Here is a 27,091-nt window from a genome sequence, read left to right on the forward strand (position 1 = left end):
ATAAGGCGCGCCTTTATCAATTTATCTTTGAAATTGTAAAACTACAATATGTGCAGTGGCGCTGGGTTTTTTTTTTATGATGTGGTGTCGTGAGTTTTTGCAAAGAAGTCAAAACTTCCAAAATCAATCTGATGTTGTTGCTAATTAATGTTTTTATCATCCTCCATACAAAGCAATCATCAATCACACTCCACCACACACACAACAAGGCGGTATCAAGTTGATCATTCATTCATTCAAACTCATTTTCATGATAACAGTGTTTTGTTTTTTTTGATTGTGAACAATATTATTTTTGGCGGAACAGCAACCTTCACTCATTCTTCCTCTTATTTTACTTTAAAAGACAATGTTTTGTTTTTTTTTTTTTTTTTTTTTTGAAAACTTTTGTTATTTTTTCAAGTGTAACTTCACCCATCACTCTTTATTTTGGGCTTCCCAAGCACATCAATTTCTGATTTTTGCATTCATATCTTTTTTTCAAATTAAAATATATTTTATTTTAAAGTTGGCGATATCATAGTTTACCCAAAAACTATTAACATATTTATATGAATTACTTTGCAATTTATAAATAAATAAATAATAGTAATCATATATAATAAAATAGTATATACATATAGTTTAACATAATAATAAACATAAATAGTTTTTTTATTTCTCTGTATTTTTAGACCAAAGTCAAAACAAACCAGCCAATCATAATAATAATATAACATTATTATATATTTAGTATTATAATTTGTAAAATATATATAAATTTTGCTTTAAATCAAAAAGGTGTGTTCTTCTTTTACCATCTATCATCATTATCGTCATCACAGTCTTCTCCACATGACAAGCTTTACTTTAGTTCCTAAAAATAAACTTTTTTTTTGGTCATTTGCAAAATTAATTTAAATTAAAATAATGATTACCAAAAAAAAAAATCATCACATCAGATTCAGCAAACTTCATTTCACCCTACGTTTTTTTATTTGTTTCTAACATTAATTTTTATCATCTTCACCATGTTCATATTCATTCTACTACACTTTAACCATTCTCAATCAATCAGTCACAATTTATTGGTTTCCATCAAACATCAGCAACAATTAATTCTAAATGTATTACCACTGACAATCAGTGGTAAACGTTTAATTAATTCAAATGAGATGAGATGAGAAAGACTTGCAGGTCACCGATCTTGTTGTTGATTTGTTAATTAAAGTTGAAGATGGATGAATTTGAAATGAATGAATGAATGAATAAATGAATGAATGAAAAACTAAAAATGTGTTTGTTTTTTTTATGTGGTTCTTACTTGACGTTTTGATCATCATCAGATGGATATACAGTTGTTTGTATGGTATGTGTGATGGTTGAAGCATTATCATACCATTTTTGTCAACATACACACAAACTCACACTAAATTCTCACTTCTTCAATCATTGCTTTAAACAACAATAAAAACAACAATCAAACAAGTAATCTTAAAATATTAGTTATGACACCAATAATCAATAGCAAGCAATAGTAACAGTGTAAACTTTTCGCTGATTTGATCATTTGATCCATTCACTTCACCCAATCATGAATTCTACATTTTCTGTTACTGTTGTTTTAAACTACTCTGATTGTTGAGTAGCAACAGATTTTGATTAAAATATATTTATTTTTGCACTATATCAGATGTTTTTCTTTTTCTTTTCTTTTTCTTTTCTTTTTTTTTGGGTGTGTTGGTTGGTGAGCTGTAACATTGGACTCAACACTATTGGCACATGACAATCATCATTCCAAATAAATCAATTTACATTACACAATTTGAGATGTTTGGCATCTTATCGGTGTATAATGAACAAGAGTGGTGTTAACATCATATAAATCAAAAACCACCCATTTAAAATCAATCAAAATATGTTCACACACACTCACACACACAGTATCCACACTCAGACCATCCATACCAAATATGAATAGTAAATCAACGTTTTCAATTTCTTTTTTCATTATTTAATTAATAATATTTTTATTGGTTTGAATCTACTTTCAAATCAGATGTGTTCATCCTATAAAGATTGATTACAAGATAAAACAAAAACAAAAAAAAGTAATAAAATGTTGAAGTGAGTGATGATGGTATTGTATTTAAATACAATACAATAAAATCACTTGACAATAACAATCAAAACGATTAATCACTATTACTACTACTATTACTACTACTACAAATTTCACCAACACTCACTATCGTATTATTATTTTTGCTTTTACTACACTACAATAACACTGCATCTTCATTCATTCATCCACACAATTAATATAATGAGAAGGAACTCATTTGCAAATATCACAAAATTTGAATTATGATGGGCTTTTTCACCATTTCTGTATTATAGATATCCAATCAAACTCTACCTCTACTTGTACTCTTTACCTATTATATAAATATAACTTGTGTTTGTTTCCATTAAAATCATCTCAATTGCAATTTAAATATTTGTAATTTTGATATTTCTTTCCAAATACATACATATCTATATATTTCCAACATTTATTGGTTACTAACATAAAATTCTATTTATTTATTATTATTTTAATACGATTATTTATTATTTATTTAATTTATATATATTTAGATTTCACATGTAAAACTCAAACATTTTATCCACCAGCAATTAATTAATTTCTTTATATTTCCATTCCAACACATACATAAATCATAAATCGATAATCAACATCGTCGGTCATCAACAAAAAACAAACAAACAAACATAAAATACATCAATATTATATTTAATATATTATATACATACATACATACATAATGGTATTAGTAGTGACGTCAAAGGATAGTTCAACAACCATCAACAACAACAATAATAATATAAAGTCGGTCAAGTTGGCCGAGGAAAACTATGATTCCAACAAGGAAAATAACTTTAACCAAAATAATATTCCGCCAACCCCGCTCACACCAAAACAGTCGGCACCAGTCCCTGTTTTGCCGCCTAGCCAACAACGTCAAACATCACCAAGACAACAACCAGCTATTCTGATTTCCAACACAAATGTAGTAGCGACAGTTGCAATTCACCACCAACACCACCACAATCACCCTCACAACCACCACCAACAAACATCACAATTCACCACCAGCAGTTTACAACTTCCAAATAATCCATTTATAAATTGTACTGCTTCCGCTTCCTCGAATTTGGTGGGATCGACAGGCAGTGGATCGTCGCATTCCGACTTCCATCCAAGACCTTCCAACCACAAGAGAGACAGCCAGCTATTGAGCAACTCGATGCCATCGCTAACCACATTCTTTAACTCAAATAACACCAGTCAACTCCATTCTTCAACACCACCCGCCACCCCAAGGTTCATTGAGGACGGTCCGCACGACTACATTGGCAGTCCCGACAGAGTCAGCAACTGTCAGGAGAAGCCATTCTTGAAAAAGTCGAGAAACTCGCAAACCATATTGCGATTGGATCATCTCTCCATCGACCAAGGCATTCCCTCACCGCTATCTCGTTCCACCTCGGAGTTGTCGATTGCCGACTGCAACGACAACAACACCGACTATACTAACAGCTTCACCACCTCATCAATCACCCGTTCCAATACATTCTGTGGAGAGTTCCCATCGTCTTCCACCAATCTAAGACGTTCACTCTCGCGTCAACTCGATTTCTCAGCTCCTCACATCAACATTCCCAATTCGAATCATCTACCATTCACAAGCTACTTGCAACAATCGATCTCTTCGCCATCGTCACCATTGATGGCACCATCCCAAGTCGAACCATTCTCACTCTCTGCACCAAACACCTTCCTCTTGAGCGGTGCCTATCCAAGCAGTCCAGAGGCATCACCCGCCTCCACACCCATCAAGGATCATCATCTTAACAACAACAACAACGACAGCATCACTGATATCACACCCATGAAAATAATGACATCGTCATCAGCATCACATTCACATTTATCACATCCAGTAACCCCAAACATAACAATGACAAATGATCCATACGATGTAGACTCACCTATTTCCTCTTCACCATCACAACCTTCCACTCCGTTGATGGAGTTGTTGAACAACTGTGACTTTGCTCAACCACAATCATCACCCTACAAAACACCATCGAAATCACACTCACACTTTGTTTCGAGATTCAGCGATTCCAGCTACATTGCCACACAATCACTCTATCAATCGTCGGATTCCATTCTCAACTTTAAGAAGAGAGGTAGAACCGATTTGCAATCTTACAACGGTTTCATTGCACCATCGCTACCGACTTCAAAGAGTTTTATTAACTTTTCAACAACTTCATCCGAGCTTTGCAATAGCAACAACAACATTGTCAACAGCACTAACACCAGCAACAGCAGCAGCAACAACAGCAGCAATAGCAATAGTAATAACAGCACTAATGCTAACAATTCGACAACAGTCTCACCCAACACCTGGAAGAAAGCATCTCCAGATGTCTCTAAGCCGCTACCATTCGAAAAGAGTGTATTTATTACCAACTCGAATACCTCGGTCTGTGACGAAACAGAGTATAACTTAAAATTGCCATTATGTAATGGCAAACCTGGATATAATAATATCACTCCTGAAACTGTATGTTAATTACTTTACTTTATAGTTTGTTAATTATAGTTTCAACACTTACTAATAGATTTTTATTACTTATTAATTAGTTGGCAAAGTTAATGGAAGATGTAAAAAATAATATTACAGTTGTAGATTGTAGATATACTTACGAATACAATGGAGGTCATATTAAGAATGCAATTAATATTCCTCCACATCACTCTTCTGTCTCTTTGCAAAAGAACTTCTTTGACAAGCCACCAGCCAACAACAAAAGAATCATTATCTTCCATTGTGAATTCTCTTCAAAGAGAGCTCCAGATTGGTATGTATTTTTTGTAATTCAACATTAATTGGTATTGGTATAAAAGAATACTAATTATCTTTATATTATAATATTATAGCTATTCTTTATTTAGAGATATTGATAGAAAATCGAATTGTTATCCAAATGTTCACTATCCAGAGATTTATCTTTTGAATGGTGGATACAAAAAGTTTTTTGAAACATTCCCCGAAAAATGTACAAAAGACTACATTAAGATGGATGACCCAAGATTCACCAAAGAGAAAAGAAAGGAAGAAGAGAAAAAGAAAAAGGAAGAAGCAATCAAATCAAAGCTAGGAAGGTCACAATCTTTCCATGGTTAAACATCAAACAGACAGATCTTATCTAAGCATTGGAATGTCGATTTGATAGATTTAATTAATTACCTTTTTTTCTTTTTTTGTTTTTTCACAACATATATTTATAAAACTAAACCAATAAAAAACACCGGATTGGATCTGGCTGTTAATAAACCATTTAATACTAATTAAAAAAAAAAAAAAATTCTATGAATTCTATTAATTTTTGTTTTATTTTTGAATAAATAAAGAATCTTAAACAAAAGTATTTGTTTTCTTTTGCTGAATTAATTATGACACAAATGCAAAAAATCAACACACACAAATGCTCACAATTTTTATATGAGTTAAATAAATAAAATTTTATTGAGAGATTTAAAAAGATAAATATTTGATGATTTAAATAAATAAAAGTATTTAAATGAATTATTGAGGGTTAGTACTGAGGTATGAGTGTGTGAATATTCAACTTTTAGTAGTATTCATAGACAGAATCGAGGCTGTAATCTTGAATTTCAGGTTTGGTTAGGGTGGCATGGCTGGGCACAATAAAGCGGTTAGACAATGCTGATGGGAGCTGATCAACAAATTCACTGAACTCAAACTCGTCTCTGTTTGATTTTACCATGTGTATTGCGAATATATTGATGTAGGCTGAATGTAGGATACCAATAGCCCTGAGTTGTTGGTAGTTTGGTAAATGCTTTGGAAGACCGAGAGCATACAAGAAATAATCATGTCTATCGACGGAGTTGAAGCACTTCCTATATAGCAGTGATGGTGGAAACTCCTGTGAACGATAGACGTGATTATTAAGTTCATAGAGCAAGTACTCTTTCTGTTGAGCTCCGCAAAGCAGTCTTTGAATCAACTTATCTCTAAGGTCTGTTGTTTTTGCATTTTTAGCAGCCTTTCTCTGGTTTAAACTGTCATATAATGTTCTAACTTTAGGAGCAGGCAACATTTGAATGCATTTAATGAGTCTGGTGATTTCCTCTGTATAGGCTGCTGACGTTGCATTCTCTAAAATGAAAAAAAAAAAAAAAAATTAGACCGTGTTGACCAAGACTCGACATCATCAAAATTTATACATTACCCTTTTCTGCTCTTTGGAAGATGTTCAACATATCATCGATAGTGCTGAAGTTGAAAGATATGTCAATTCCGGTTATTATCCGTATATTCTCCTATATATTTTGAGAATTACCTTTGGAGAGCAACTGTAGCAATGCTGGGGTGAGTTTGGAGAGCTCTTTGGCATGTTCAATTGTAAACTGGGTATGGGGAGACTCAAGAAGTGATGATGCATTTGGATTGTATTGAAAAATACTAAAGCATCTCTCTTTTCTTTTACCATTGGTCACGGTCACCTGTCTATACCTATAAAAGGTACCACCTTGAGTATGAACACCGATGAACGTGTTGTCTTTCAAAATAACCCATTCCAGTATATAATGAAGCTTTAAAAGATATTGGCTGGCAGATAGAGTTAGTGCTATCTTCTGACTTTCGGCATACTCAATGATCTCTTGGTGGCAAAAAGCAGAATCGGCAATGAGATGTTTTTGGGGGTCGCGAGAAGGGTTGGCGTTTACGTGATCTTTCAGGAGCTTCTTGGCAACTTCAAATGGTTGCTCACAACCAATATGCTTGGGAAGTGTACGAATGATAAATGGGACGCAATGCACATTATCAAATTTATCGTCAACCGTATCAATTTTGGTGGCCAAATGATACACCAAGATTCCTGTTGGATGTGGCTTCGGAGGAATGACAGTGTAGAAGGCAGGTTCGACCTTTTGAGCATTTTCGTTTCTTGAAGTACAATTCATTCTTCTGGCCAACATGGTTTCATCGATACTAATGAATGTGGAGTTTTCCAGGCATCCTTCATACACAGTGCTCAGAGCGCTACACAGTTTGAGTATGACTGCTTCAGAAAACATAAAGAAAGATGAAATCTTTTCGTATCTGTTTCTGACCATGTAAACTTGATCGCCAGTTGTAATGTGGCTAAAATAGCAGTCATTGGACATGTCCCACCTGGCTTTGTGTACCGTAATAGCAAGAAAAAGCATAAGCTCTTCCTCAGTCACATCTTTGTAGAGATAAGAGTTTTTTACTGGTACTAGCTTACCAGCTTTTGAGCGGTGTGTGTTTCTTGTTGAAGTTAACCTTACTGGATTTGTATTATTTGTAGTAGTTGTTGTGGTAGTTATTGTAGTAGTTGTAGTAGTTGTTGTTGTATTTGTATTATTGTTATTTGATGAACGATTTAAATTATTGTTATTGTTGTTATCTAAGTGTTTTTTGAAGGAACTTGTGTGATGTTTTGGTTGTTGAGATGTTTGTTGTTTCGATTTAGTTGCTTTCTTTTTCTTTCCACCACGTTTGGGTTTACTAGGTTTCGGCCTATTCGTATTGCTTCCATCCAATATGTTTTTTCTTATTTCCTCTAACTGGCAACGTGCATTCAAGTTAATTTCTGCCAATAGAAGCTCTCTAACCTCTTTTGATAATATATAATCGATTATATCCGGCATTTCACTTGGAACAGTTCTTTTTAAGTGCGATGGCCTATAGAAAAAACGCTCAACAACTTCCTTTTTTGAAACATCGCATTCTTTACCAAAAAAGGCAATGTTCTCTGCATCTTTTTTCTTTGGTTTTTGTAACTATACCCAAAAATGAACATATCAGTTACACCAAATCGCAAAACAAAAACTATTTAAACAAAAAAATCTTACCTCTATTGGATTAGTATTATTCATTTTAATCTCATAGTTTCATATTTAAAATCTAATGATATTTGAATAATATCTGTAAATATATATATGAATTATGTTTATTTTTTATTTTATTCATTATTTATCTCAAGAATTCGATATATTTGTGTAAATAAATCAATCACTCTTCTTTTTACAAATGAAATTTTATTAATTTTTTTTTTGAACAAAAAAAACTGAAAAATTGTGAGCATTTGTGTCTTAAATTAAGGTTGCAAAAAATATTTAAATTTCAAAATTCCAGAAATCTTTTGGAAAATAATTTGAAAAACTGTGGACAAAAAAGATGAAAAAAATTGCTTGTGTTTGATTCTATTGTTTTCAAAAATCAAGCTTGTTTTTTTTTTTTAGCAACTAAATATGTCAGATGTAAATAACAATAATAATAACACTAGTGTTATCTTTAATGTATTAAAGAATAAATATTATTTTAAATTGTTTGCCGGACAATTTAAATATTTTAGAGGTGAAGTTAGACAATCATTTTGGAGATATAAATATGTTCATTGGAATGATCTTAAAAGTTTGGTGTCTGCTAAACAATTTGAATTGTTGAGATACAGACTGAAGATAGGTGATCATATACATATCGAGCAAGATGCACTTCCACTGCTGTGTAAGAGTGCAGTCGACTATTACCTCTTTAGATCGATCTATGACCGCTATCAAGAATACTTTGTGGAGCCCAGTCTGTTGATCGATGCTGTATCGGTTGGAAATATGGAGATTGTAAAGTTGTTGGCTGCACAAACCTATCCTGTAATGTTGATGCGAACGAGAGGCTACCTGAAGAAATCGAAAACCTATGACTACGAAAAATATTCAAGTGCGAGTGTACTCTCTGTGGCTTGGGACAACGGTCACTACGAGCTGTATTTCTATCTCTTGAAAAATTGTTTCGATGAAGATATACGTCCGTTCAAAGTCAGTAGAATCTATGAAGGTGACAAGCAGATAGAGAGGTTGGCTCACAGAGATCCTAGAAAACTATTGGAAGTTGGAAAGCTATCGAATGATCCCACCTACAAAAAAGCTATTCTACAGTATCTCAAGTCGAATCCCCATATTGCCATACAAATCAACGACGCCAAACTCAATGAACTACTGTCACTCAAACCTCTCTACTCAGCGGAGCAATATGATATGGCTGTACGAATTGCACTGGAGATGAGTTATTCGAATGTTCACAGTCGATTCGATTTTGTACAACAGTGTCATAAATACAAGGTGGAGTTACTTCACTCTGTCGATACTGCTACCAATATGTTGAAAGTACTCAACTACCCTGCTGAGGTAGTGGAGAAAGAGTTGGAGTTATTCGAGCAATATAGAGCATTGTTGATCATGACAGAGATTGTGGATGCAGCGAAACTGACCGTACTAAATAGATCAGGTTTTACAAGTTTGGTGAAATCCAATAGAATCGCGCTAATTGAGAGTAAGAGTTTATTGGTATTGCTGTATCTACTAGAGAATCAAACGTTGTCTGAAATATTCCCGTTCATTGTTAGATATTCAACAGAGGAGCAGCTAGACATGACAATTCAATATCTGACTTTGAACGAACTGTTTGGCACCATCAAGAAGTATGGGATTACCGGTATGCTGGATCATCTGTGTGAAATGGATTTTATCAGTCATTCCCGTATTCAAAAGATTCTCTCATTCCTACCAAAGCTAAGGGGACTACAGCAAAATCTTACACACAAAGTTATTCTTACCACTCACATGATTCTGTTATGTGATCCGCTTCATAAGAGTACTGCAATCGAATTGACAATGGCTAAAGATAAAAAGTGTAAAAATATTCTGATTGACTATGAACTGTTGATGTATATCGTTACAAGGGAGAGAATTACTTATATGATGTCGAAAGTATTGGACTCGACATTGAAGCTTGCTTTTCTCTATGGCAATACCGAGTATATCGAAGCGATTAGGAACTCGAAACACGATATCACAGAGAAAACTTGGCAAAAGGGATTCTTACACGCAATCAAGAGCAGGGATATCGGATGCATTCGATACCTATTGGAGGAGATCAAAGTACGACCAAAATTGTTAGCTTTTCCCGTGCGAAGATTCAGTAATAATAGCGTTAGTCCGTTCTCACTGCTATTGAGTCAACTCTGTATTGTCGATGATGCCAACATTTTCAATTTGGTCATCGAACACTGCGAACTTGAGCAAAGTCAGAAGATTCTAAACTACATTGCATCGTTCTCGTCGTTGGAAACGGTACGCAGATTCTCAGAGATCTTCAAGATGCGACCAAGCTTCACCTTCGATGAGCTTATGCAGGAAAAAGGATTCGACCGATATAGGATACTCAATCATTACAAATCCAATTGGATTTTCGATTTGGAGAATGCAAAGTATGCAATTAGAAATCAGGAGTTGTTCCTCTTGTCCACCATCTACGAGAGTTCACTCAAGTACGATAGTTATTTCCAAGAGTTCAACCAATCAATCTCGAGCACAATACGAAACGGAATGATTCCGAAACACCTACGAAACATGATCGATGGTGGACAGGCATCTGTTCTTGCATTCAGCATTAGAATCAATGCACCAATCGAAATCACACCGGAAATCACTAAAGCATGCGATAGTTTACCAAACCTATCGATCCAATTGATGATCGACCAACGCAAAAGATTAATGAATGTAAAAAGAAGTGTAATTCGAAACAATAAGTTAACCAAAGATAATCTAACAGTCAAACATTATCTATTACCAACACCAACATCAACAACAGAAACAACAAATGATAACAATAACAATAATTAAAATAAAAAAAAATTAACTTGTTCACATATTATTTTTATAATGATGACTTTGGTTTGGCGGATGAGATGATTGTGATAAAGTCGTTAGCAATTAGCGATGCACCGCCAACGAGGAATCCATCGACGTCGGCTTCCTTTGCGAGGTCGTTGCAGTTGGATGCAGAGACGGAACCACCGTAGATGATACGTGTGTTGGTTGCAACCTCCTTGGAGACGTTGCTGGCCAGCCACTCACGAATGAAGTGGTGTGCATCCTGTGCTTGTTGTGGCGAGGCAACCTTTCCTGTACCGATAGCCCACACCGGTTCGTAGGCAACGACAACCTTGGACCAATCGGGAACCGATCCGAGAATGTCTTTCATTTGGCTGGAGATAACGGCGTCGGTCTGGTTCAATTCACGGTCGGCCAACTGCTCACCGATACAAAAGATCACACCCAATCCAACTTCGATGGCGTGCTTCAACTTCTTGGCAATGAGTTCACCGCTCTCACCAAAGATCTTTCTACGCTCAGAGTGACCCAAGATAACCCATTGATTTCCGATGTCCTTGATCATCTCTGCGGCGATCTCACCAGTGAAGGCACCTTTAGCTTCGGAGTAACAGTTTTGAGCAGCCACTTGAATGCGTGGACCAACTGCTTTCTGAGCGGTCTCCAAATAGATTGATGGTGGTGAAATTACAACCTCTAATAAAAATAAATAAATAAATAACAACAAACAATTATTATTATTTATTATTTTAAACAATAATAACAATACAATACATACCAACAATATCAGATGATGGAATTGTAGCATTATTCAATGATTCAATCAATGTATGTAATGATTGTCTGTTACCATTCTAATAACATAAACTATGTCAATAAATGTTCTGCTTTTTATATATATATATAATAACTTATACTACTTACTAATTTGTGATTACCACCAACAAAGAATTTTCTTGTTCCAGTCATTTATGTTTAAAGTTTAAAGGGTTTTTATATTATATGATTTATTAAATTAAATGCAATGAAATCATATCACTCAAAAATTAATCAGATCTTTTTTTTTTTTTTTTTTAAATTTTTTTTTAATTTTCACCATTAATGAAAATCAGATAAAGTTTATTATTTTTTTATTTTAATTACAGTTGGAGTTCTACAAACATGGAGTTTTTTGATTTAAATCTTGTTGATTCTAAAGCCCAAGCTATTACTGAGGAAGTGATATTATGAAGTTGTTCAATAACCTTATAGAACTCTTCGACCTCTTCTTTATCTTTGAGAGTTGGGACAATCTTTTGAATTATCAATTTTTCATGCATAAAATATTGATCATAACAATAATCAATTTCCTTTTCACAGTACTCCATACACTCCTCAAAACACATATTATGTTGGGTTTTAATAAAATGAAAACTATTCATTCGGACATCATTTTCTCGAAGTTCTTTTTCATATGAGGTGATGTCATTGAAGATTGCACATATGTTTCCAATATTGTCGACAAGATACTTCCAAAGAGGGTCAGACATAATTTCGGAATTCAATCTTTTTACTACGAAAATCAAACTAAATCGGAAATGTGATCTTATTCCAACATTATCTCCTCTTAATAAGTAATATAAATCCATATTTATATCACCTTCTAGAGACTATAAAAAAAAAAAAAAGTATTTTAAAATAATCAATGAATAAATGAACAAAAAAAACTAAGATTAATTAATTACCTTCATATTTTCAAATGGAATAACGTTATCGATAAAATCTAAAATAGCAGTCTTTAATAGATTCATAGAGTGTTGGGTACCAGCTACGTTTGTTAAGCTCTGATTTAAATCCATTGCAAGATTTTCAAGAGGAGTTGGGTTGTCTTCTATCTTGTTCAATTTGAATATATTACAAAATCTATTTCTGAGAGAGATCACACTTTCCTTTCACAAGTTTCTATAAAGTCATCGAAAATAATTGCAACAAACATGTATTGGGCACCCAAAGATAATTGACTTGGATCAAGGGTAGGCCACATGTGACGAGCAAAACTGGAGACATTATCGATGACATCTAGATATTTCTCTCTATTCTCTTTGTCAAAACAGAATTTATCAATCTTTTCAATCATTTTTTCCTTTGGATCATATTGGTTCGCCTTTTTTATCCATTCTTTAGGCATTTTATTAATTATATTCTTTATTGATAGCATTTGGAATTTGTAAGAGAATTGTATTGAGAAAGAAATAAAATAAAAAAAAGCGACAAAACTGTCCAATTAACTTTAAAGGTTTGTTTTTAATGATTTTTGAAGAATTAGAGTTGTTTCTTGAAAGAGTTAATTTAATTTATATTGTTACATTTTCATCTAGGAAAAAAATAATAAAACCTTGGCAAGTCTCAATGATCTTCAATCGATAATGAAAAAAAAAATATTCATTAAAAACCAATTAAAATATTGTAAAAAATATACTATTATAATCCAAAAAACACCCACGTCGTTTTGCTTTGTATGCAATTAATTAATTAAACTTTGATATGTTTTTATTACAATTCTATTGAGTTTTGAAATCATTATTGATTAATAATTAGTTGATGAGCAATGGGTTCATATTTAAGTAGGATGTATTCGTTATTTGGTGGTGAAAAGGTTTATAAGATTAATATGTTTGGTATCGATGCTGCCGGTATGTATTCATTAAATAACATTATATATAATGTCGTCGTTATAGTATTATAATACTATGTATATGTTGTTTTTGTTTGTTTTTTTACATTATTAAATCTATAGATATTTTTTTGACTAATAAATTTGATTGGATGATATTATTATTATTATTTTTATTATTATTGTTATACATACCAAGGTAAAACAACATTTCTATATAAATTGAAATTGGGTGAAGTTGTTCAAACTATTCCAACGATTGGTTTCAATGTGGAGGAAGTAAACTATCGCAATCTGAAGTTCGTTCTCTGGGATATCAGTTTGAGCTGTGTCGCGCGGCAGCTCTGGAGACACTATCTGCCTGTCGATGCATTCATAATGATTGTCGACTCGTCGGATCGCGAGAGAATCAGCGAGGTCAGAGATTACCTCTGGACGATGCTCAAAAGCGAGTACGCTGAGCAAATCAAGAACACACCGATACTCATCTATTGTAACAAACAAGATATACCTCACGCCATGTCCGTCAAGGAGATAGAAATACACCTCGAACTACATATGCTAACCAGTCAGCCGTGGATGACACAATCACTCATTGCAACCACTGGCTACGGTATAACAGAAGGTCTAGATTTTCTTTGTAATTTATTACCATTAAACATAGATAATTATAATAATCATAATAATAACAAACAACAACAATCACAAACTGTATAAATAATAATAACAAATAATAATCAATCGAAGCGAAAACAAACATTATAATTATAGATAGACTATAAAAAGGTCGAAAAACATAAACGAAAACAGAGTCATTGCGCAATCATTCAAATCTGATGTTTTTATTGATCAACTCTCGTCTATGTTTTTTGGAATCTGTTTAGCATGTTTTCTCTTGAAGGTCCTAATTATATACCCACAACTTTTTTTTTTTGGTTTGTTCCACAAAATCTTTTTGTTCCCTGCAAATATTCGTGATCTGATTGATTCACCATCCATCATATGCAACAACCATCGTTGCAACAAACAAGGAAGATATCTCGCAAGTTAATTACGAATCGACAACTTGAATGTTTCTCGAAAAGAAAAAAACTTGATTATCATTTGATTTAGATTTATAGAGTAATAATATTATATAATAAATATATATTGTTATTTTTAGTATTATTATTATTATTATTGTTTATTATTACTATAATAAAATGAGGATAATATTTGAGTGTTCAATCACTCGAATATACTCTTTTTTTATAATATTGTTTTTGTTTTATCAGAGTGCTAATGCTGGTAAGTGAGTGTGGTGTTACTAAAAGTGATTTTGGAAAAAAAACAACAATCAATTTAAAAATGATCATTTTTTTATTAATTTTAATTCATTTCTACTTCTACTACTTCTGTTACTTCTACTTTTACTACTATTGATTTAAGTTACACAACCAATTTCTCAGGTAGCACCAGCTGATGGACTTTATATTAATGAACGTCAACTTATCACTATTACTGGTACTGGTTTCGCTACCAATGGAAACGCATTGGCCACTGTCAATGCAACCAATATTTGCCCGATAACCAGTGTCACCTCCACAAGGATCATCTGTAACCTACCGTCGATCGCCACTCCAGGTTTCTATACTGTTTACGTTAGAAACAATCCAGTTGACCTTATCGTTGCTACCGATAAGGGTTTCACTATCCATATCGGTAAGCGTGTCGCTTTCGTCACGCGAATCGACCCATTCGATTATGCCAACGGTCCATCGAATACAATGACTTTGTCAGGTACCAATTTCTTCAGTGGCATCGTCGTTAGAATTAGAGTAGCATCCGACTACTACGGTTGTACACCGACTTCGCTCACTCTCAACCAAGTGATTTGCACGTTCCCGGCAATCCCTGCATACGGTCATTACAAAGTGTTTTACAATAATCCTGGTGATACTCCGGTGGCAGAGGAAACCGGTATTTTCTTGAGAGCACCCACACCAACACTGAGCACTATCACGCCAAATTCTATCGATATAACCAAGAGTTCCGTTGTCACATTGACTGGTACACTTTTCGTTTGTTCATTGGACGCGTCTAACAATGCCACAATCAAAGTCAATGGAAATGCAGACATCCTGGACATACAAACATGTTCGCCAACTCAACTGATTACACAATTCTCACCCAGTGTAGTTCCTACTGGAACTTTCAACGTTATAGTATCCAACGGTGCTGTAGCATCCACCCCTAAATCTTTAACGTTTACAAGTAAGTTGTTTGGCTTTAGATTTACTTATAATAATAGTTTATATATTAATTTATAAATATTGTTATTATAGAACCAATTCCTACAATTACTTCAGTCACTCCCAATACAATGCAATCGAATACTGCTGGAAATATTGTTATCACAGGTGCTGGTTATCTTAATGGTCTAACAACAGTCACTATCAATGGAGTTGCCTGTACATTGGTTAGTGTTACTCAAACAAGTATTACCTGTACAACACCATCACAACCAACAGTCTTTGGAACAGTTCCATTGATTGTATCAAACTCTGGTACCAATTCAAATAGCTTTAGTTTTACAAGAACTGGTAAGATATTATTAATATTATTAAAATATATAATTAGTTGATTGGTCACTCACGAAGGAATTAGGTGTGACACTGGTAACGCTAGGTGTGGAAACGACTTGACTAACTGTATAACTTGCAGAGTTAACATTTCCATTGACAACAATCAGAGGTCGAGAAATAGCAGTTGTAAAAGATGGCGATGTACACATTAAACTTGTTTCACTTGAGACTACCAAGCTTGTACATAGTTGACCGTCAATTGTAACACTAGTCAATCCACTAAAGAATAAGGTACCAGTTACAGTTATTCTGGGTGTAGTATAAATAGGATAAGAAGCTGGTGTAACTGAAGTAATAGTTGATTTTGGTGCTATTATAATTATTATTAAAAAACGATCTCTGTGAGTGGTTCTAATTTCGTTGCATCGCTATCGACTGTTACGATTGGTGCTCTCAATTGTCCGGTGGTTGTAGCTCAGTCATCGACAACTCTATTGGTATGCAACACTCCGGTCACAATAGTACTGGGTGCTCAACAACTCAAGGTTCAAACCTACTCTATTACCTCGAATTTAGTTAGTGTTACAGTCAACGCTCCAACACCAACTTTGACAAGCGTTACTCCAAACACAGTTGTATCAAACGTCGTTACACCGATAACAATCGTTGGTACCAGATTCCAATCTGGAGTATCATCACCCGCAGTTGGTACTGTTTCATGCCCTATTGTTAGCATTACTTCGACGCGTATCATTTGTAATTCACAACCTCAATCGATTGATTCAGTTTTACAGGTTTTGGTTAACAATCGTGGCATACTATCTAATACCCTTCCACTCACAATCAAACCACCAACACCAACCATCTCATCAATTACACCATCATCAGTTCCAACCAATTCGACAACAGCCATATCTATTGCCGGTACCGGTTTTGTCAATGAAATGGTTAAAGTTTATATCAACGGCGCAGTGATTACATTGAATTCAGTTACAACTACTTTGATTATTGGTGTTGCACCAGTTCTCAATATTGCTGGATCCATTCCTCTGTCAGTCCAAAACTCAGCATCTGTAACTGATTCCGATATAATTACATATGTTCCACCAACACCAATCATTCAATCAGTTACTCCAAATTCAATGGTATCAAATGTCATTACACCAATCACGATTGCAGGATCTGGATTCCAAACCAGTTTATCAGTTGTTAAAGTTGGTCAATTAAATTGTCCAATTACAAGCATTCAGAATACCAGAATCATTTGTAATTCACAACCTCAATTGGTTGATTCCATCGAATCAGTTGTTGTTATAAATAATAATACCATTACTTCGAATGCAGTTCCATTCACCATCAAACCATTGACACCAATCATTACACAAATCACACCATCTTCAGTTCCAACCAATTCGACAACAATCATTTCAATTTCAGGAACAAATTTTGTCAATGGAATGGTTAAAGTTTATATCAACGGTGCAATAATCACATTGAATTCAGTAACAAGCACACTAATTATTGGTGTTGCACCAGTTCTCAATGATGCTGGATCAATTCCTCTGTCAGTCCAAAACACACCATATTTTGCAGATTCCGATATTATTACATATGTTCCACCAACACCAATCATTCAATCAGTAACTCCAAGTTCAATGGTATCCGATATAGTTACACCAATCACCATTACAGGATCTGGATTCCAAAACACTTTATCAGTTGTTAAAGTTGGTCAATTAAATTGTCCAATTACAAGCATTCAGAATACCAGAATCATTTGTAATTCACAACCTCAATTGGTTGATTCCATCGAATTAGTTGTTGTTATAAATGATAATACTATTACTTCGAATGCAGTTCCATTCACAATCAAACCACCAGCACCAACTATAACAGCGATTACACCATCTTCAGTTCCAACCAATTCGACAACAACCATATCTATTGCCGGTACCGGTTTTGTCAATGGAATGGTCAAAGTATATATCAACGGTGCAGTAATCACATTGAATTCAGTCACAAGAACATTAATTATTGGTATCGCACCAGTTCTCAATATTGCTGGATCAATTCCACTTTTCGTTCAGAATAATGCATATTTCACAACTTCCAGTTCAATTACCTATGTTCCACCAACACCGATCATTCAATCAGTAACTCCAAATTCGATGGTATCCGATATAGTTACACCAATTACGATTGCAGGATCTGGATTCCAAACCAGTTTGTCAACTGTTAAAGTTGGTCAATTAAATTGTCCAATTACAAGTGTTCAGAACACTCAAATCATTTGTAATTCACAACCTCAATTGGTTCATTCGATTGAATCAGTTGTTGTTACAAATAATAATACAATTAATTCCAATGTTTTAACTTTAACGATCAAACCACTTGCACCAACCATTTCGTCAATCAATCCATCGTCAGTTATCAACAATCAAACAACAACCATCTCCATTACTGGTACTAATTTTGTCAATGGAATGGTCAAAGTTTATATCAATAATACACTAGTATCCTTTAGCTTTGTGAGCAAATCATTGTTGGTAACTTCCACACCAAGTTCTACATTTGTTGGACAGGTTCCAGTTTCCGTTTCAAACACTCCATCGTTGATTGCCAATTCCAATATCCAGTATCTGATGGCATCTCCATATATAACATCTCTATCATTATCGGGTGTTTATACAAATGATAATATTCCAATAACAATAAGTGGTTATGGATTCATTCCAACAATTAGTAAAGTAACAATCGATTCAATCTATTGTCAAGTTTTAACTGTTACTCCAAATTCTATTATCATCACTTCACCTATTTTAACGACCATTGGAAACAAGGTTGTTTTGGTATTGAATGGCGATGCTGGTCCAACTTCAAATGCAGTCACCATTGCCTACTTCCCACCAACACCATGGATCTCATCAATTTCACCAAGCTCAGTACAACTGGATAGTTTGCAAACTGTTACCATCCAAGGAAGTAACTTCCAATCGGGATTGACAACTTTGAAAGTTAGAAACATCGTGGCAACAATCTTATTCATCAATTCAACACAGATACAATTCACAGCACCATACATCGTATCGATAAACACAGAAACAGTTAATGTTGCCAATTTCTATTCTCAAGCAACAACTTCATTAAAATATAATGCACCCACTCCAATTATTAATACGATCGATCCTTCTTCATTGGCAGCTGGAACATCCAATATGATCACGATTAGCGGTTCTAATTTCATTCCAGGATTGACAACAGCAGTTCTCTTGGGATCCAAACCTTGTTCCTCTCAGTTTATCAACTCAACCACATTCATTTGTCTTGCACCAATCATCAACTCTAAAGGTCCAGTAGAAATTCAAGTTAAGAACGACATCAATGTATTTGATAGCTATACACTAAATCTATTTTATCCAGGTCCTGTCATCACCGAGGTTGATCCAACCACTGCTTACATCTATGAAATGAGACCTGAGGAAAGAGTTGTTACAATCACAGGTTCCGGATTTATCGATGGAGTTTCAACAGTGACTGTCGGTGAATATTCTTGCAAACCATTCAATACCAATAGTATGTTCATCTTTTGTGATATGCCAATTGTCACCAAAGAAGGAATGCTCCCAGTAAATGTTCACAATGGACCGGACTTGATTTCCAACACCAAGTACATTGAATATATCAATCCACTGCCACTCAATTATATTTCACCATCATACGTTTATTACCAACAAGATCAGCAAATCTCGATTGTGATTCACGGTGAGAATTTCGATTCAAACATGGCAAGTAGTGTTGAAATCAAAAATTCCGGTTTATCATTTAATTGCGCGATTTCATCAGTTACTTCAACTGAAATCCAATGCTCATTAACAATGATACCAGTTGGTACTTACGATGTATTTTTCCATTCAAATGGTCTTCAATCAAACCCACTCACTTTTGCAGTTCTCGACAGACCACTCTCTTGTTTGTCAGCAACAGGAACACCAGTATCTTGGTGGTTCGCCAGAAAGATTCCACAATCTCAAAACTACATCTACTTTGACAGTGAATCTCAAGATATGCAGTACCTTGCTTCCATTTCCTCGACTACCAATTGCTTATCGTTGACTCTTGATCAGATCAAACAAGACCCCAACACTCACAATGGATACGTTGCATATAATGACCATGCTTGGTTAGATAACATGTCAGGTGAATTGACTCGTTCAATCAATGGAACCTTCAACATGAATCATTCACTTGGAAAAGGTATTCTCGTAGCACACACCTATTTCAATGCCACCTATTCACCTGGATTCCATATTAAACATTCACTCGAAGGATTCCCAGTTCCTGCTGGCGACGGTTCATTTAAAACACCATCACAATATCCAACCAGTTGGTTCCCTAACGACTATCGTCTTCGTCCAAAACAAGCTGATGATTTCTCATTTGGACATTCTTTCCTATGTCATAGCTTTGTTGATTCATCAGAAACTCTGAATGCAGTCCAAGCAACCAAACCATTCATCTACTCCAGCAACAGATATAACTATCGTATCAATATTATGTCACCGCTGTTTAATGACAGTACAATGACATCGTTCCTCTCATCGAGTTGGTCAAATAGTTACTTTGTTTCCTCTGGATACAAACAGAATATCTTCACACCAATCGGATTAGTTCCAATGTCGATTACTCTCCCATCCAGATACAGAATACCACCAGGTGCTGTTGCCGTAATTGAAACCAAGTTACCATTGAAATTCGTAAAACAAAACAATATCTCATTAGCTATTTCACAGTGGAAATCAGAGGTTGATCGTAGTTTCCTTGGTTTCAATGATACTCATCTCTGTTTGGGTGACTACACTGCCAAGACTACTATTGGTGGTGGTATTGCAGTTTGCGTCAAACCAAAGGCACAATTCGCTCAATTCTTTATTGAAACAATCTTTAAATATCAAATAGAGAATTGCACATCACAGCAGTGCTCCAACAAAGAGATTAAGAATCAATATCTAATCTCAATTAAATCTAAATTGCTATTGGATAATACCTATGGAGATGCCGATCAATTGCTTTCACAATATTTAGAATCGGTCGATCCACTTTTACCAAATACCAAACTCTCGATAACCAGTGTTGAATGTACCACTCAGTTCTGTCCATTGAATCAAACCAATCCACAGACCTACCAAACAGATTCAGTTGCCATATTCTCATTCCGTGGTATCTACCAACCTAAATTCACTGTCCTCTTACAAACAATCAATGAAACCATATCAGTAAAGAGCTTGGATGGAAACGTTTACACATTCCCAACCTACAATGTATCAGGATCATACGTACCACAAACAAACAACAATGTAAAGAGTCAAAATATAATCTATATCTATAAACTATTGCAACTATCCAAAGCCATAAGAGATAGTCTTGGTTATGGATCATTAGGTAACTTGGAATTGGTTATCAACAATGATAATAAGGCAATTCTAAATCAGCATCAATCGATTCCAATCTCGGTTGATCCATTGGATATAGAGTCGTTGTTCAGAGCACTAAGTTATGATCTTTTGTTACAATTGAATGGTGGTATCTCAACCACTGATTTACCAGTGACATTGAACGATTTCGAAAGTTTCGGATCATCTAAACAATCAGCACTTCTTGGTGGTTTAGTCAACTATGTCGCTATGAAACTACGTGAACTTACTCTACCAACATTACCAAAGAGCACAGTTCGATCACTCATTGACCAAAATGGAGAATCAATCGATCTTGAATGGTTCAATAGTTTGAGATTTAACAAGAAGAACCGCTATATACTCACACTCCTGGATAACTGCATACCTCTGGGATTTGAGTGATTCCAACAACGATGATTACCAAGACAATGCACTTAGAAGACCACCATACAGTGACAACAACGACGGTTATCAAATTGATTTCATCTCGATACTCAACAATACAAAATCGATTGTATCAACCAGCGATATCTTAACATTCTCAGAATCACTTTTCGATATGCAAGCCTCGCATCCGTATCACCAATTAATCATTTCAAATGCAAGATCAATCATGAAATACAATAATATCTTTGAGTGTAATTATTGTAAAGTTTCAGCAAGTACTCCTTCGGACCCATCTGATTTCAAGAATGTTTTACAATCACTTGGAATCTGTCAATCGACAATCGACGCAACTTTAATTCCACCAATTTCAGAAGTACAGAATTTCGCATCATCTTGGATTTCCTCAGCAGATCCACCCAGTAATTGGTTAACAAACCAAGCTATCAATGTCGTATATTCTCAACAATTTGCCAAATTCTATAATAATTCAAAGCTTTTGGAATCATTGTTACAAGTTGTCGATCCAACACTCTGTGAGTTTGGAATTGAAAATGGATACCTTGTCACACCGAAAGGTTTGGAAATACTCACAAGAGTTCTTACCAATCAAATCAACATTGCCAAGAAGCGTTTAGTTTATAACGAAGTTGAAACATTCTTTGTACCAACAAATAGCTCAACTGGTTTGGTAATCATCACCTACAAAAACTATCTATGCAATTTCAGCATGTCAAGTGAATCTGATTTTGAAAGTGGTGCCATCCTTTCGATATGTCCCAGTGGTCCTATTGTAACAAATATCACAGGTACCAACGGACCAACTCATTCCAACGACAATGCCATTACATTAGTTGGTCACAAACTATCGGAAATAGGTGTTCAAGTCAAGGTTGGTTCAAAGATTTGTCAAGTTCAAACAGCAACAGATAATCAATTGATTTGTACTGTTGGTCAAGGTGTTGGTGTATATCCAATCACCTATTCCAATATCAATAGTAAACTACCTCAAGAAACACCATTGTCACAATATATCTATTCCTACGATATTCCAGTGATTAAATCTCTCACAACAGTGAGTTGGCCAGTTAAAACAGTTGGTGATAGAGTAACTATCAATGGAAGAAACTTTGGTTTCGATAATATTGATACAACTCTTATTGTTGATAACTATCAACATCCAATTGTTCAATTCTTGTATGATGCGAGCAGTGGTGTTGAATCACTGGTATTCATTACCAATGGAACTGGTCTGGATAAACTCATTACCATTAATGTGGCCAACCAAACCACTGAAGACAATATGGATTTCTCAATGGATTATAAAGAACCAGTGATCAATTCGATTTCAATTAATACATACCCAAGTCCTGGTGGAGGTGAGATGACTGTTACCGGAAACTATTTTGGTGAGACAAACAGTGCAATCACCATCTATATCGGATCAGCCAGTTGTGATATCTCCCAGAGAATTGACGATAGTACTGCAATCTGTATCATACCAGCACATGTTGGAGTCAATACAGTTTCAATCTTTGTAGACGGTCAGATCTCGCCAGATGGACCAACATTCACTTATCCAATTCCAAAGATCGAACAAGTCATACAACCAAACTCAACCAACACATCGACAGGTGGAGTGTTCTGGGTGGTCGGATCTGATCTCGGACCTCTTGGTATGTCCGATTACAATGTCACCGTACATCTCAATGTTTTTGTTGAATGCCAAATGGATATTGATTGTCACTATAACCAGAAATACGAAGATAAAGATGGAAATGAAATAGCAACTCCAACCGATCCATATTTCTATGGAGAGTTCGATCCTTATATCCTCATAAACGAAACATACAGAACCACCGTTAATTTCGATTGTATCATTTGTTATCTTCCTCCAGGTGTTGGATATAATATTCCAGTCAATCTCTCTTATCACGAGTACTTCTCGAATATTGACTACAGTGGAGTTGCATACAACAGACCAACCATAATGAATCTAACAGAGTATCAATCCAATACTGATGGAGGTGGTGATATTACTATTTTCGGATATGATTTCGCTCCTAATGAAATCAACATAACCGATATTTATTCAGAGTATATTCTCGATCCAAGATATGATACTTTCGAAGGACCTATCACCTTCAGTAACTCCAGCATCGGAACTTATCTCATTCACAACATCTCATTTACCAACTCATCAATGGTACATGGTGTAATTCCACCTGGTATTGGTGCAAACTTAACAGTTTCAATATTTGTTGGTGGTCAAAAATCATTAGAGTCTATCAATTTCTCATATAATCGTATGTTTCTTTTTTTGTTATCAATATTTCATCAATTTAATACTTATATTTTATTTTTTATTCAATAATATAGCTCCAACAATAAACAATGTAACAAGTTCAAATACAACAGGTTCATCTATAACCATCGAAGGATTAAACTTTGTTCCAAAGAATGTTGATCCACTTAACTCCAACATAACAATCAATAATATATTGTGTTCTGACATTGAATGGATTGATTCATCTAAAATCATTTGCAACTCACCATCTGGAATTGGAAAAGATTTACCATTAATTCTCTTTGTCGGTAATCAATCTACAAATACAATGTTTAGATATAATGGTAAGCTTTTTTTTTATTTTTTGTTAATTACATTACATTACATAATTTATTACATAAATTCTTACACCTTTTTTTAATGTTTAGCTCCAACTTTGGATAATACAAAGTATTATGGTGATCCATCAGGAGGTGATTGGATTACAATTAAAGGTGAAAACTTTATACCATCTGAACATGTTGGACCAGTCAATCAAAGACAACAAGATTCCAATAATTCAATTTCCATTGATGGACAACAATGTCAATCATTTGAATGGATAGATCACAACACAGTTCGATGTCAAATCCCAAGTGGTACAGGTAAAAACAAAGAGATCAAGATTATTGTCGGTACTCAACCAACATCAGAACCAAACCAACTCTTTGATTATAAATCACCGATTGTCACTTCAATCTCTCCAAATACAGCTGATCGTGACCAAAATACATTGGTAACGATCACAGGTAATTACTTTGGACAAGACCCAACTGCTACCATTGGAAATGCAGGAGATTGCACCAATCTAGTGGTATTAAGCAAACTAAATGGAAAGGATAGATTGCAATGTAATGTTCCTGTTTATGATAGAAACACCGAGGAAATTATCAGTGTTACACTTGATGGTGAAAAAATCACAAGAAACCAACGTTACATACACCTATACTGGTGAACCAACTATTGATTATATCAGCCCAGAATCTGGATCAGTAGATGGTACTTATCAATTAGATATTTCTGGTAAATTCTTCAAGAATGGTGAAATCTCTCCAACTGTCAATTTCAATTTACAAGCAGCTACCATTGTATCATCTTCAGATACTTCCATCACAATTACAGTGCCTTCAGGTGGTGGAAAAGATATTCCCATTACAGTGTCTGTTGGATCACAAACCAGTAATACAAACACTGATTTCTCATATAATCCACCTTCAATCACTCTGATCACACCCAACCAAGGAAAATACAACCAACCAACCTCAGTTGTAATTTCAGGTTCCAATCTTGGTTTACCAGGTCAGTCATTGCTCACTCACATATTAATTGGTGCAGTATCATGCTCAAATATCCAAGTTCAGTCATCACAAAGTGTATCTTGTACAATTCAACCATCTGGAGTTCCAGGAGAATTCCCAGTTGAACTTTCTTTCTATTCACAAAGCACAACCAGTCAGTTTACCTTTACAAATGATAATCAAGACTCAACTACAACAACAACTTCAACCACAACTACATCAACCACTTCAAATCCAACAACCGATACTCCAACTACCGGTACAACTTCAACAACTTCAACAACTGGAACAACTACTCCAACTACAGCCAATCCAAGCACTGGTACAACAACTCCAACTACTGGTACAACTGCATCCCCAACCACTGGTACAACTGTATCACCAACTACTGGAACAACAACACCAACTACTGGTACAACCGCAACACCAACAACAGGTACAACTGTATCACCAACTACTGGTACGACAGCATCCACATCAGTTACTACAACAACCACAACACCAACAACAGATGTTCAAACAACAAGTACTACTGGCTCTACCGAAGAAATTACTGAACAAGTGATTTATATTCTTCGTGTTGAGAAAATCATTTGGGGTGTAAATCCATCTATTAAAGTGAAAATAATGATAAAGACTACAATAGCTCCTTGCTCTGGATGTCCACCAATCGGAAGTGTTGTAACTGGACCATCAATATTAAATTTAGTCACACCTCCAGATTTCCCTTACCCAATTACTGACATCCAATGGTTTAAATTCATGAGAGTAGATATCACTGGATGGGAACTCGACAGATACAGAATTTTATCAAGATTCAGATTCAGATTTGGATTCAAACTACTCAGTGGAAATGGATGGTTCTGTGACTTTGACAGTTCCTCCTCAGACGATAGACCTGGTGAAGACGACCCAGAACCTGAATTCCCAGATTGGATGAATCCAACACCAGGAAGCATTCCAGATCCACCTGCATTACTCTTTGAAACCAAGATCACAGGTAAACTCTACGATGACAGAAACTTCAATGGTCAATTCGATGGAGATGACATTCAACTGAATGGCGATGGTTTACAGATTGGATTGATCTCTGATGATGATACTTACACTCAAGGTACAATCAAAGATGATGGAACCTATGAAATTAAAACAACAAGACAACTTGGTTACTACGCAATCATGGTCAGTGCATCACCAAACTTTGGAGAAAACTACTTCTTGCCACAATCAAGATTCCATGCTCCATTCACATTCGAAGGCTATGAACAAGACATTCCAGTTTTCAAGAAAAGTAAATATCAATATCTCAGACCAAATTATTTATAGTCAAGATTGATTTACCAATTTATTATTCTTTTTCCTTTTTTTCATTCATAATTATAGCACCAAATGGATGTATTGGTGTAGCTTCAACAGCATCAAAGAATGTTACGTTACAATATGGACAATATGATTTGTTGAACTTTGATTTCTTCTCATATGAAACAATTACAACAAGTTTCCCAGATTATTGTCAAGTTACTCTATCTGGTACTGATATTAATATCAACTACAGTATGTTTTAAATTAATTTTGTTATAACTTTTAATTATTGATTATTAACATTCAAAAATTTCTAGAAACCAAT

General features: G+C 34.8%; 7 protein-coding genes across 7 annotated transcripts; 4 read left to right on the plus strand and 3 right to left on the minus strand.

Annotated features, from left to right (window-relative positions):
- Positions 1 to 2,807: 2,807 nt before the first annotated feature.
- Positions 2,808 to 5,243, plus strand: cdc25 (M-phase inducer phosphatase; the record flags this gene model as incomplete). The annotated part of the gene is made up of 3 exons (XM_020575218.1): positions 2,808 to 4,619; positions 4,700 to 4,917; positions 4,997 to 5,243. 3 exons carry the CDS (start codon positions 2,808 to 2,810, stop codon positions 5,241 to 5,243), a joined length of 2,277 nt encoding a protein of 758 aa, XP_020434738.1.
- A 98-nt stretch (positions 5,244 to 5,341) lies between these two features.
- Positions 5,342 to 7,990, minus strand: PPL_04314 (uncharacterized protein; the record flags this gene model as incomplete). Its single annotated transcript, XM_020575219.1, has 4 exons — positions 5,342 to 5,403; positions 5,814 to 6,242; positions 6,550 to 7,894; positions 7,967 to 7,990. The coding sequence occupies 4 exons, from the start codon at positions 7,988 to 7,990 to the stop codon at positions 5,342 to 5,344; spliced, it is 1,860 nt and encodes a 619-aa protein (XP_020434739.1).
- Positions 7,991 to 8,053: 63 nt separating this feature from the next.
- PPL_04315 (uncharacterized protein) lies at positions 8,054 to 9,495 on the plus strand (the record flags this gene model as incomplete). The annotated part of the gene is made up of 3 exons (XM_020575220.1): positions 8,054 to 8,113; positions 8,357 to 9,443; positions 9,479 to 9,495. 3 exons carry the CDS (start codon positions 8,054 to 8,056, stop codon positions 9,493 to 9,495), a joined length of 1,164 nt encoding a protein of 387 aa, XP_020434740.1.
- A 133-nt stretch (positions 9,496 to 9,628) lies between these two features.
- On the plus strand, positions 9,629 to 10,502 carry PPL_04316 (uncharacterized protein; the record flags this gene model as incomplete). The annotated part of the gene is made up of 2 exons (XM_020575221.1): positions 9,629 to 10,051; positions 10,260 to 10,502. 2 exons carry the CDS (start codon positions 9,629 to 9,631, stop codon positions 10,500 to 10,502), a joined length of 666 nt encoding a protein of 221 aa, XP_020434741.1.
- A 327-nt stretch (positions 10,503 to 10,829) lies between these two features.
- On the minus strand, positions 10,830 to 11,755 carry tpiA (triose-phosphate isomerase; the record flags this gene model as incomplete). Its single annotated transcript, XM_020575222.1, has 3 exons — positions 10,830 to 11,482; positions 11,565 to 11,640; positions 11,711 to 11,755. 3 exons carry the CDS (start codon positions 11,753 to 11,755, stop codon positions 10,830 to 10,832), a joined length of 774 nt encoding a protein of 257 aa, XP_020434742.1.
- A 77-nt stretch (positions 11,756 to 11,832) lies between these two features.
- On the minus strand, positions 11,833 to 12,902 carry PPL_04318 (uncharacterized protein; the record flags this gene model as incomplete). The annotated part of the gene is made up of 4 exons (XM_020575223.1): positions 11,833 to 11,842; positions 11,930 to 12,435; positions 12,511 to 12,660; positions 12,711 to 12,902. The coding sequence occupies 4 exons, from the start codon at positions 12,900 to 12,902 to the stop codon at positions 11,833 to 11,835; spliced, it is 858 nt and encodes a 285-aa protein (XP_020434743.1).
- Positions 12,903 to 13,436: 534 nt separating this feature from the next.
- PPL_04319 (uncharacterized protein) lies at positions 13,437 to 27,029 on the plus strand (the record flags this gene model as incomplete). The annotated part of the gene is made up of 12 exons (XM_020575224.1): positions 13,437 to 13,458; positions 13,945 to 14,150; positions 14,888 to 15,692; positions 15,764 to 16,021; positions 16,275 to 16,321; positions 16,483 to 21,442; positions 21,533 to 21,784; positions 21,882 to 24,146; positions 24,220 to 24,471; positions 24,556 to 24,915; positions 25,040 to 26,755; positions 26,848 to 27,029. The coding sequence occupies 12 exons, from the start codon at positions 13,437 to 13,439 to the stop codon at positions 27,027 to 27,029; spliced, it is 11,325 nt and encodes a 3,774-aa protein (XP_020434744.1).
- Between the last annotated feature and the right edge of the window lie 62 nt (positions 27,030 to 27,091).

The sequence above is a fragment of the Heterostelium album genome (genome assembly GCF_000004825.1).
Source record: "Heterostelium album PN500 unplaced genomic scaffold PPL_contig9, whole genome shotgun sequence".
Classification (NCBI taxonomy): Eukaryota; Evosea; class Eumycetozoa; order Acytosteliales; family Acytosteliaceae; genus Heterostelium; species Heterostelium album.